At 40.9% G+C, this 12994-nt stretch overlaps 1 protein-coding gene across 2 annotated transcripts in view; it reads right to left on the reverse strand.

Annotated features, from left to right (window-relative positions):
* Positions 1-266: 266 nt before the first annotated feature.
* The window catches only part of NOTCH4 (notch receptor 4), a 57498-nt gene continuing 44770 nt past the window's right edge, over positions 267-12994 (reverse strand). The window contains exons 23-33 of one of the 2 annotated variants that reach the window (XM_063431525.1): positions 11127-11239; positions 10117-10439; positions 8648-9025; positions 5768-5922; positions 4798-5008; positions 4242-4323; positions 4003-4144; positions 3423-3730; positions 1593-1740; positions 1358-1455; positions 267-1161 (exon numbers count right to left, since the gene is read on the reverse strand). In XM_063431525.1, the coding sequence (XP_063287595.1) occupies positions 319-1161; positions 1358-1455; positions 1593-1740; positions 3423-3730; positions 4003-4144; positions 4242-4323; positions 4798-5008; positions 5768-5922; positions 8648-9025; positions 10117-10439; positions 11127-11239 (2801 nt within the window). In that variant the 3' untranslated portion in view covers positions 267-318. Of the gene's footprint in view, positions 1162-1357; positions 1456-1592; positions 1741-3422; positions 3731-4002; positions 4145-4241; positions 4324-4797; positions 5009-5761; positions 5923-8647; positions 9026-10116; positions 10440-11126; positions 11240-12994 lie in introns of both variants that reach the window. The other variant, XM_063431524.1, reaches the window with a different exon arrangement.

Below are 12994 nucleotides of genomic sequence, written 5' to 3' on the forward strand. Positions count from 1 at the left end.
TCAAGTAGCTGTAAGAAATGCTTCATTGTCATAATCTCGGTAACATAGTCTTTCAGCCTAGCTCTCCTCAACCCTAACAGGACTGGCAATACAGCTATCAAATTCACCGGCTGGGAGACTAGACCCAAATAAATTAACGGCCTCATGGAGCCTTTGGGCCGGCTAGATTTATAAGACCATTACTTTTTAAGCCAAGCAAATAATATCCTGTTTTGCAGTCTTGCTTCAGTGCATCACTAAGTCCAGTGCATCACTAAGTCCAGTGCATCACTAAGTCCATTAATTGCCTTTCAATCTGATTAAAAGATTTCATTTTTTTTATGGTGATGCAATGCCCCAGGTATTCCGTGACTCTGGGGAAGGAGTGAGGAAAGGATGGTGGTGCATGCAAGTTGTTTGGGTGGAAGATATTTCCTCTGGGCTGGCAGGGGAAGGGTAGCCATATTGAGATGGAGGAGGTGTCAAATATAAGCTGTGACCTAACTGGTCAGTGGGAGTGCAGGGCATGTCTTTCGTAGTTTGGGATTCCAAGGCTGGCGTAGAGCAGAAGCCAGCTATTGGATTTTGGCATTTTGGAGACTGGGGGTGATGTGATTCTGGTAGCCACTGAGCATGAGGAGAAAGCTGTTGGGCCTCCCCTGTATAGGGTGCCTCAGGTACTGTTGTACAAAAATGGACTCTCCAACCTCTATTTGCCCACTGGCATTGTGCCACACCTGATGAGAAGGAGCCACTCCGAGTGTAGGGAGGGAAGTTCCCCCCATAGTTGACTGTAGGGTGGTGTGACTGACAGCAGTTGCCCTCTGATGGTGGACCAGGAACATACGGTGGTGCTGAAAGAGGTGGGGCATTGTGATAACAGGAGCTGCTCAAGTCTATGTGTGGTAAAGGGGGTGGCTTGACTGAGTCCTTGGGTCGAGGTCGTTGATTCTTTTTTAAATGAGGACCTCCAGTAGAAGGTGTTACAGAAGTACTTCTGTTAACCAAAGGTCCACGCTCTTCCAAAAGTTGCTGGATGTCCTTATGACCTCGCTCTCGAGCAACATGCCGTGGCTGATGCCCTATATGGTCAGTAAGATCTCGATCTGCTTGATGTTCGATTAGAATCCTGGCAGCCTCAAAACTACCTTCCCGGGCAGCAAGGAAGAGAGCAGTCTGATCCTGGTTGGAAGTTTTTTTAAAAATGGAAAGTTAGGAGGAAATAAGATGGTAAAAAAGAAGTATGCAACACAGAGGAGAAAGAAAAGATAAAGATGGAGGAAGATTATAAGATGAGGTTCAAAAAACATAATAATAAGAAGAAGTGGAAGGGTCAACAAACAAACAAAGGTAGAACATGAATAGTTTAAATTCTTACCCTCTTGTCCTGAAGATCCTTGTTTGCTCCATTGCAGAGCAAAGTCCTTAGTGCTGGCACATTGTTAACGGCTGCTGCCCAGTGCAATGCAGACTTGCCTGCGGAGAAGGTGAAATTGATAGTTAGAGGAGATGGGGAATGGTACATAAGATATATTACAATAAATAGAGACACAGATTCTTAATAACAGGATCTTAAGTTCCTGATAGTTTATATTTATAAAGTCATCACAAACCCCTATTATCTGTTGCTCCAATTTCAGCTCCACAAGACACCAGCTCTTCCACCATGTTTTGTACTGGGAGACGAGATGCCAAGATGAGTGGAGTAGATCCATCGTTCATACGAGCATCTATGTCTGTTTGTCGGCATCGTAGTAGGGTCTATAGAGAGGAAAGAAAAACTTTAGCATTGAGAAGACTTGTGAAATCAGCAATAAGTTTCATTACAAAAGATAAAGGATTATTTTGTATTGATATATGTTCTTTCACTGCACTTCTGAAAATGGTATTTTGTAAAATTTGTAAAGATATTTTAATATTATGATGTGAAGAATCTTGTTTGCACGTGAAGAAACCGTGTGAAACGTTTTGGTATTTGCCATTTGAACTGTTTGCACAGATTTTCGAAGGTAGGCATCAAAATTGTTATTAAGGAAGATGTTGGGTAAATATCAGTGACAAACATTTGCAGTCATCACCTAATTGCTATGTGAATTAGCAGCAAATTCAACCAGTCATCTTACAATTAAAAAACGAATTTAAATTTCTTCCAGCCATCTAGTGATATGGAATGTTAGCTTCACAAGTCCAGACATAATCTGCATGACTGTTAATTTCAACACACGTATGTGGCAACCAAAATTTCCACCACTTAAGTCTTTCTAAAGCTATGTCCCAGATTTGAAAGAAACACTCATCTGCCTTTATAGTTGGAATACCACTGGAGATCCCCCAGGTTCTTGGTGGTCACTCATAAAGGGACTGTCCATAAACTTTCTTCGCTAGCCGAGGCGCCTCAATTCTTCAAAGCCCTGGGTATCCAGGTCCCGCAGACCCACCCGGAACGACACTCCGGAACCAGAACAACGGTACCCTCAACGACCATGGACCACCCGACTCTACGATCCGAAACTTGAATACCCCAGGGGACACTCCAATACCATGAGGCTCATGCACAACTGTTTAGCCCTGTTAAACCCTGTTATTCTGTTATTCTAATAAGCATAACTATAAGGCTCCTAGGTTGACATGACAGCGACAATACACCCACTACAGACGCACTCTCGTAATACCATAATAGGGCGCAGCCTAATATGACTGTACGGACATCATGCACACGCCATAGACTGCACTCAACACCCCCCCCCCCCGCCACCCCCTTGGTTAGGGGCACATATAGAAGACGGCCTGACCCCATCACCTTGAATTTGACACACTTGACCACACGGCCGATCTCCCTAAGCCAACCATACCCCCATGACTACATATTAATGCACACGGAACTGGCGCAAGGACACATACCACCACTTTGACTAATGTGAAAGCTTATCTTGTATATCTATGTATCCCCCACCCTTCCTTTCTATTCTGTAACCCAAAATGCGTTGATATGAAAAAAAAGAAAAATGTTTTTCAATAAACAGAGATTGACAAAAAAAAAAAAAAGAAACACTCATCTGCTTTTGAATGGTTAAATAATGGCACAATGATTACGAAAACAATAAAAAATCATGGAGTTTGCTACATAGACAATCCACAAGGCCCCCAAATACCGCCCCTGTAGTAGTATACCTGGTGCTGTGCTATGTGCTTGTCTCCGTGTAGGGCAACAAATGAATCTCATCATCAGTACAATTTGGAAAATGTTCCCCTAACTAGCGAATAATAGAAACAAGCCAATTGCTCACACAACTAACCACACAAGAAAATGTTTTTTGAAGAATAGGTGAACAAAGACTTTTCTCCCATGTTTGTACCAACCCTGTGTTTCTCAGACTATTTCACATAATGTCTTTTTACTTTCTTTTTTCTTTAATCCCACGTACTCCATCCCACTAAATCACCTGGAAAACACCTAGAGCATCCGCAGCAATAGCTGTGTGAAGTGGAGTCCTCCCAAGCCTATCTTTGACATTGGTGTCTGCTCCAGCATCCAGCATGCACTTGATGGCATCTTGCCTTGCGAATCGAGCAGCTAGGTGAAGGGCCGTCTCACCGTTGGAGTCTGTCTGAGCATTGAGGCTTGCCCCTTGGCCAATGAGGTCAGAAATGACTGCAGCTGAAGTCTCCACTTCTGGGGGATCTCCACCACCACCAACTGGTTCCAGACCACCTCCAGCACAGATTGCTGACATGAGTGGAGTAACTCCATCTATTACACAAGAAAACATCAGGGGTAGGATTACTCCTACAAACCACTTCTCAAAAACATTGATGTAAGCCATTCTAAAATATTTAGGTCCACAATTTTATGTAAAATTTTTGATTGGATCCTAAAGAATGGCAGAAAATGTATATCAACAAATTAATGCAGTATTAAAAATACAATACCATGCTTTGCTCACTGGTGATACATAAAGGAAATCCAAGGGTTTATGAGAAAAACAATACCTCAGTGATACACAGTGTAAACGTTTTGAGTACCTGGACCTCTAACATTGATGTCTCTACAGTCTGGGTCCTCCTGGGGAGGTGTGAGAGCAATGCATTGTGGGAAGCGAACCCCAGCATCAATATGTTGCTGACTCCATTGGCGATGATCAAGGATAGTAGAATCCTCTGTAAGCTTAAATGTTAAAATAATTTACAGGTAGATGAGCTCAACTGTAAAACGTGGCAGAATGATGAACATATATCAATGGATGGAAATATGTGTATATTACCTTCAGTCTTCTGGATTTTGGCTGCACAACGCCTTCCTCAGGTGAAGAATCTTCATCGTAAACAGAGTCATGTCTTAATGGCCTGAGAAAGAGAGAGTTAAGGGTATAGAAACAATTTTACCTAGAAATACTAACCAGGCGTTTTAGTGCAGACACAAGTATAGACAGATTTACTGGGATGCCTACTCTGACTGCAAATGTGTATTTTTTTTTCCAGATATCATTTGATGTGATTTTATATCTTTTGGTAAACTTTTGCATTGTCTTTGTGATATTTAGATACGTGTTTTTTTAATTTTTTTATTTGTGGAGGGAAAAGTGAGAGGTCAGAGATGGGTTACTAGACTCAGTTGTACATCATTCAAATTATGGAGCAAGCCAAAGAGAAATATATAATTTTAGGGAGTATGGGAGTCTGAGAATTCCACAACTACAAAAAAATAAATATATATATATATATGTATAAGAATACGCTCCCGTTTAGATATATTTGCTTCTTAAGATTTTTTAGAATCTAAATCTTACAACTTCATACGCCAATATTTTACACACTTACTTGAGTCGGACAGAATCTTCTCCAACAGGTTCTCTTCTCCTGCTACCATCTGCTGCTCGAGAACGGCTGAAACCTGCAGGGAGCCACAGAACTCCATGCTGACGCTTTCTGCTCAGATGTACCCCAATGAAGCCCCCCAATATTAGAGCCAACAACACTCCAATAGATGCTCCAACCAATGGCCATTGGAGCTGGAATGGTTTGGTGAAACCTGTAAGAGAATTGTGGTAAGGGAAAGTTTATAATGAAAATTACAAACATTAAGAACATTTAGAGACCTTAACAAATTTCCAAGGTTTGTGATTAAAATGGAGGGGGATGAAAATATAGCAACCATTTAGTAGATAGTATCGGGGATAAAAATGGAATATGTGAATGAAAATATAAATTCTGAGAAAAATGAGAAGCAAATGGGAGAAGAGGGAACAAAAAAATATTGGAAATACAAAGTGATGGGGTAAAGGGGATGTTGTGGAAATGGAGAGACGAAATCGAGAAGAAACAGAGCATGTAGGTGGAAATATTGCGCGTTAGGAGGGTAAGAAGGTTTGTATAGATGAAGATTTAAAATGCCAATGAAGTAGGTGCTTCGGGGGTGGAATTGTTATTATTATGTTATTATTTATATAGCGCCAACAAATTCCACAGCGCTTTACAGTGGGTGGACGAACAGACATTTAGTTGTAACCAGACATGTTGGACACACAGGAACAGTGGGGTTGAGGGCCCTGCTCAATGAGCTTACATGCTAGAGGGAGTGGGTTAAAGTGACACAAAAGGTAAGGATAGTAAAAGATATATATAAAGCTACATTGATGGAATCATAAGAGACGGGGAGTTTTAAGTAACATGTTGTGCGTCACAGGTAGAGATGAAGAGTGTTGGCTGAAGAGGGGAGTTTTGATACTTGACAGTGATATACTGTGTAATTTGCATATTGCTGGTTGGTGGAGTTGACATGTACTTTTACCCTCCTCGTTGTGTTGGACTTCAAGCAGAGAGTAAGGAAGAATATTTTCATTTTTTTCACGGATTGCTTCCAGGAAACTTGCTGCTTCCTTGGCACTATGAAAGCAGGGAGGTTGGTCATACTTTGTGCCAAACACACGCAGGTACAGGACACAGCTATGGAAAATATGGGAATAAACATTGTATCTCTGTCAGATATATTAAACCAGTAACAGTACGAGGAAGTTAATAATAATAATAATATGTGAACAAGTGGCATGATAGAAGCTTTGGAAGTTAAAATGGATTAACAGGAAGGGAATGGGATATGGCATATGACTGAGCCAATGATCCCTCTAAATAATTTTTATAAGCAGCACAGCACTAAAATAGTAAAAAAAAACAAAAAAAAAAGCACTCGTTATAATGACCACATCCTACAATTTGCAAAGGGGCAACACGTAATCAATGCAAACAATGGGATGTGGTTGTTATAAAGATACCTTTCTTAAAGGATCAATCCAAGCACCATAACAACTGCAGCACTCTCTAATGATTATGGTGCAAGAAGGGCCCCACCCCCACTGTAAGAAATTAAGCCGTTTGTGAATAGCAGAGTGTCCCATTAACAGTTTCAGGGCTGGAATACTGATGTACCTGTTTATGCAGCACCTTTATATACTCACAGTATGACCTTCATAAATAATATAAATATTAGATTGTTTATATATTGAACTCCACTCCATGTGACTATTTATATATCATTTATTTGACCTTTGTCACATGTAACAAAGCAAAACAAAAAATATATATATACACTAGACAGGCGGAAGAAAAAATTAAATTTTAACTAAAAGGAATCCTCGTATTGAATATCAGAATATTCAGTAGAATCAGTAGGGACCTGGCTGAATTTCTGTTGAAAGAAATAGAGAGTGACTGCTTCTTTAAGATCAGCAAATAACAGAAACATTGGCCATTTGCAATCTCCATGCAGTTCCACTGTATAAATAACTGCAAACAATGTTATCCACAGATATCTCATGGGGTATGGTAGGAAGCCACACACAGCTCCCAATAGTCCTCGTCAAACTGCCATGCTTTATTTAGCATACAGTGCGGTGTTCCTAATAAGAATATAGCTGGGTTTAGCTGGTGTTGTCCTTTGGTCTGCTGCCACCATCTGTCCTTAGCTGGTGGCTCATTCTAAAACGTAAACCATTTACTGTAAGTGTTACTGTGTATTGTTGTTGTTGTTTTTTTATTCCGTTGCTCAGACGTTTATATTATGTGAAACTCGGATGATGTCACTTCCTTCCTCCGTCAGCATGTAACCTGTGATGTGGTAAAGTCTAGTTCTGTATATTATTATTATTATTATGTTATTTATATAGCGCCATCAAATTCCGCAGCGCTTTACAATGGGTGGACGAACAAACATGTAGTAAACTCTTCATGGCTTGTTGGCCTGATGATTTTAATTTAATCTTAGATTCCTGTAAATCAACATTTCGCAAGATAAAACCATCTGTTTTGTAGTAGAGCTGTGGTAACTAAAATTGTATTGCTATTAGATAAAACAACAACAACTAAAACACTCTTAAAAACACTCTAAAACATTCAATTAAAGTTCCAGTACCCTCTTTGTCACGAATGCTTTTCACAACCACTTTCATTATTTCAAGTACCACGTCCGTCAGTTCAGTGTATTGACTATGGGTGCTGTCACCACAAAAACCATGAGAGGGGCTTGACGAAAAAACAAAACATGGGCTTTCTTTGGCACCCAGAGACCGGCCCTCTGCAGCTAATGTGGTAATGCAGAATCTACAGTGTTTAGCACTACTCACGGTGTAGACTGAATACTTGGCCAATTGGTCTTGGACAGTGGGCCCAAAGCTGTAGGGGCCCCACTGCTGGCTAAAGGGAGTGACGCTAATAGGATATCACTATAGTAGTACAGTCAATGGGAACTCTGGTTTATCGAGGAGGTGTGCGAAACAGAGTGCAGGTCTATGACCTTTTAATATCTTAGTGACTTTCCACAGCCACAGTACCTGCTCTATCTAAAAAATACTACTCAAAAAATACCACTCAAAAGTGCATAGTGCTCTCTACATGTGAAACAAGGTGAATAAAATAAAACAAAAAATGAATCAACGCCCTTGTTTCACATGTAGATAGCACCATGCACTTTTGAGTGGTATTTTTTTTAGGGCCTTTCGGTGCAGTTAGGCACTACCTTCGTGTGGTGCCGAGGTGAATAGGGACACGTGTGTGAGCTGATCTTCACTAGCTGTGTTTTTTGTTTATGAATGAAGTGAGATAAGGTGCATTCACAGCACAGCTTAGAAAAGTCTAAATACATCAACTGGATAATAATAATCTCCTTGTTTTACAGAAACTCTACACCATCACTGCTCTTCCAACCCACTCTCATGCATTCATATCTGTCCTTCCTTCTCTCATTGACCACTCTCCTCCCTAACATAACACACCGTTCTCGTCTAGGTTCTACTTCTATCACTCCTCCTCTCAAAATGTCTGGCTGTGACCTTCCTTTTAATTTCTAACACATCTCTCTTCTTTTTTACTGATATAAGCTCCTTGAGAGTTTTGTCCACAGCCAGTGATTTTAATCCCCTTCTTTTCTACGTTCCCCATTATGCAATCTGACTTCTCTCTGGCCCACTCAACAAAAAAGGCACTTGTTATAGTCCATAGCTTTTCTAAGTCAAGCACAGCATTCCAATTATATTTACTAGACGTATATTTACTCCCCCATCTGTGGTCTATCACAACACTTTATCATTTAACTTCAACAAGTAGAAAATGCTATTGCCCATATCCTCTTTAAGATGTTTTAGTCAACTCACACCACTTTCCTCCGTTTCCCTCTTACCCAATAGTGCTGCTCTCCTTTTCACTCTCTTCTCCTTCAGCCTTCATTGTTCCATACTCCCACCTGTGCATTACTTCTGGTGACAACTCTTTCAGATTGTCTCCTTTCCGATACCTAAAAAGCATGTCACCTTTGCTGTCTGCTAGTAATTTCACGCCAGTTCGGAGAGAGATGGACAGAGAACGTAACAGGTTATTTATATCTCTCTGGTGTAGCACAGGGGGAGCATAATTCAGCACCAAGATCAGAGTTCCACCAAGGGAGTCACTTTCTTCTCTCAAACAGTCTCCTCCATCCCAGCCACATTCTTCCTTGTCACATCCTTTCTCGCAGTGACCATTGGCAAAGTGATCAAGGCAGTATTTGTCATAGAGAGGACTAAGATGAAGAATTGGGAGTAGAAACACAGAGAGTGAGGTCAAGACACAAGTCAGAAGCAATAACGAATGCGACATACATATCTATGGATAGGCTTATAAAATAAAAACTACTGGCAAATGGAAGAGCATTTTGTGACTTCACAAATATATATAGATAAATATATGGCCGCACATATACATGGTGAAATAACCTAAACATGTTTAAATCCTGTGTTAGAAACCAAAACTGGAAATGTGCTGGCCTTTTTGGAAGTCAATACATAGTAAAATATTTAAGGGATTGGAGACTCTCTTCAGGGACAAGTTAATGATTTCCTTTTGCAGTCTTGAAGTTCAGAGGAAGAGATTTTAATCTAGCACATCCTGTTAAATTAAAGAGGTCGCAACATTTTGAGATATCCTGCTTTTCTGAAAATTTCACCACTGAATAAAAGATTGATTCACGTCACTGGCGATGCCCCTTCAGGACTCAGACAATCTGTCCCGATTTGAAGAGGCCACATGTGGGAGGTATGGCATAACGAACTTTATAAGATTAAACTTTGGCCCAAAATGTTAAACTCACTTTAAATGACCAACTATTCTCACTTTAGTGTTTAAAACAGAAAAACATAGACAGAGGTGTCAGTTCCAGTAAAGCTAGATACAGTGATGGAGATTTCTGAAATTAATTTATTTAAGACCTTTTAAGCTACAAGAACCTGCAAAATCCACCATGTTACAGCCACCCATAGAGTATTTGTTATGGTCCTGTAAATAAAAACTAGTAATAAATAGTATTGTATTACAATAAATATGAGGGGGAAAACTATTCTATGACCCTTACTCAGCTCACACGTTAATTAACTGTAGACAGCACCTTTGGCCAAACAAGGTGACAACAGGCTCACTCGATTTTCCTTGTTACTTCTACTCGTAAGTATGGTTTGCATGCTACTTATTAGGCAGACAGGGTCATCTTTATTAATTAGATTCCAGACTCAAAAATTCAAGTTACAATACATTAACAGTATGTTGTACAGTTCCAGGATATACACATGGACACAGGCCCAATCCCACATACACAAAGAGTTGCATCGATGGACCTACTTGCAGGATCTTGTGATGTTACAATCGAAGCCATCATACAGACATGGCTTGTTGTTGCACTCGCTGTCACAGACACTGTTTCTGAACTTCTTCCTGCACTCATGGTCTGTACACTGCTCCCAGGGACCCACTAAGGCAGGAGGGTAGGTACTTGTAGTTGTAGCACTGGGTTCCACGAGTGCAAGGCATTGTGGGCCAGAATAACCTTTGGAACACCGGCAGCGAGGGAGTACCCCCGTGCCAGGCTCACATACACCTCCATTGTAACAAGTATAGGGACCACACGGTGATATCGAGTCACTGCAGGTGGCCCCCGAATATCCCTGGGGAGAATAAAAAAAAGTAATACAATAGTTTAAAAAACAGAAAATGAAGGATAGACAGAATAAGAAAGAAATAAAGCAATCACATAGTTTCACCCTATTAGTGGAATAAGTAATTTACATAAATACTTTTTCTGTAATACACACAGTGGCCACTGGATGTCACTTTATCTAGTATCCATGTGATACTGACATCAGGAATAATGATTACTAGAACTATACTTGATAACTGTATGATATTCTGTCGGTAATGTATATAATGATTACAGAATCTCACCAAAATGGGGAGACGGTACAAACGTCATCATCCAAATTCTTAGCTACCACTATTCTGTCTTCAAAAGGTAACAGTAATTGTATCAATACCAACTGTAATACATACATTGACCACAATGTGTCACTATACTAGTATGATTAGTATGAGTAGTTTGTCAGGACTTCAAAAAATACCCATTTATATATCTGCATTTATGGATAGTTCTGCATATATATGGTATAGTATAACATCATACTTACCTGCTCAGTCCCCTAATTTATCCAAATCCCTCTGAAGAGCAGTAATATGCTGCTCACGCTGTATCTTACCTACTTTTTGTCATCTGCAGACACTGACACATGGCATATGTTACTCACAAAGTTTGAATGAAATGCCAATCATGATAATTAGCATTAATTAGAGATAATTACCAGTGGGCAGCTACAAGTATAACCAAGGGGAGTATTGGTGGCAACTGCACAGGATCCTCCATTATAACAAGGATTCTTTTCACAGTAATTAATTATCTTCTCACATTTTTGACCTGAGACGAGATGGAGAGAATATAGGTGAGATCAATAGATGGAGCAGGATAAAAATGGAGAGAGATGGCTGGAGTAGAATATAGGTGAGATCAATAGATGGAGCAGGATAAAAATGGAGAGAGATGGCTGGAGTAGAATATAAGTGAGAGATCAGTAGATGGAGCAGGATAAGGATGGAGAGAGATGGTCAGAGTAAAATATAGGTGAGATCAGTAGATGGGGCAAGATAGGGATGGAGAGAGATGGCTGGAGTAGGATATAGGTGAGATCAATAGATGGAGCAGGATTGAGATGGAGAGATATGGCTGGAGTAGAATATAGGTGAGATCAATAGACGGAGCAGGATAGGAATGGAGAGAGATGGCCGGAGTAGAATATAGGTGAGATCAATAGATGGAGCAGGATAGGAATGGAGAGAGATGTCCGGAGTAGAATATAGGTAAGATCCCTAGATGAAGCAGGATAGGGATGGAGACAGATGGCTGGAGTAGAATATAGGTGAGCTCAATAGATGGAGCAGGATCGATATGGAGAAAGATGCCACAGTAGAATATTGGTGAGCGCAATAGATGGAGCAGGATAGGGATGGAGAGAGATGGCTGGAGTAGAATATAGGTGAGATCAATAGATGAAGCAGGATCGAGATGGAGAGAGATGCTGGAGTAGAATATAGGTGAGATCAATAGACGGAGCAGGACAGGGATGGAGAGAGATGGCCAAGGAGTAGAATATAGGTGAGATCAATAGACGGAGCAGGATAGGGATGGAGAGAGATGGCTGGAGTAGAATATAGGTGAGATCAATAGATGGAGCAGGATCGAGATGGAAAGAGATGCTGGAGTAGAATATAGGTGAGATCAATAGACGGAGCAGGACAGGGATGGAGAGAGATGGCCGGAGTAGAATATAGGTGAGATCAATAAATGGAGCAGGATAAGGATGGAGAGAGATGCCAGAGTAGAACATAGGTGAGATCAATAGACGGAGCAGGATAGGGATGGAGAGAGACGCTGGAGTAGAATATAGGTGAGATCAATAGACGGAGCAGGATAAGGATGGAGAGAGATGCCAGAGTAGAATATAGGTGAGATCAATAGACGGAGCAGGACAGGGATGGAGAGAGATGCTGGAGTAGAATATAGGTGAGATCAATAGACGGAGCAGGACAGGGATGGAGAGAGATGGCCGGAGTAGAATATAGGTGAGATCAATAGATGGAGCAGGATAAGGATGGAGAGAGATGCCAGAGTAGAATATAGGTGAGATCAATAGACGGAGCAGGATAGGGATGGAGAGAGACGCTGGAGTAGAATATAGGTGAGATCAATAGACGGAGCAGGACAGGGATGGAGAGAGATGGCCGGAGTAGAATATAGGTGAGATCAATAGACGGAGCAGGACAGGGATGGAGAGAGATGGCTGGAGTAGAATATAGGTGAGATCAATAGATGGAGCAGGATAAGGATGGAGAGAGATGCCGGAGTAGAATATAGGTGAGATCAATAGATGGAGCAGGATAGGGATGGAGAGAGATGGCTGGAGTAGAATATAGGTGAGATCAATAGACGGAGCAGGACAGGGATGGAGAGAGATGGCCGGAGTAGAATATAGGTGAGATCAATAGATGGAGCAGGATAGGAATGGAGAGAGATGGCTGGAGTAGAATATAGGTGAGATCAATAGACGGAGCAGGACAGGGATGGAGAGAGATGCCGGAGTAGAATATAGGTGAGATCAATAGATGGAGCAGGATC

This window comes from Pelobates fuscus, chromosome 9 (assembly GCF_036172605.1).
Source record: "Pelobates fuscus isolate aPelFus1 chromosome 9, aPelFus1.pri, whole genome shotgun sequence".
Classification (NCBI taxonomy): Eukaryota; Metazoa; Chordata; class Amphibia; order Anura; family Pelobatidae; genus Pelobates; species Pelobates fuscus.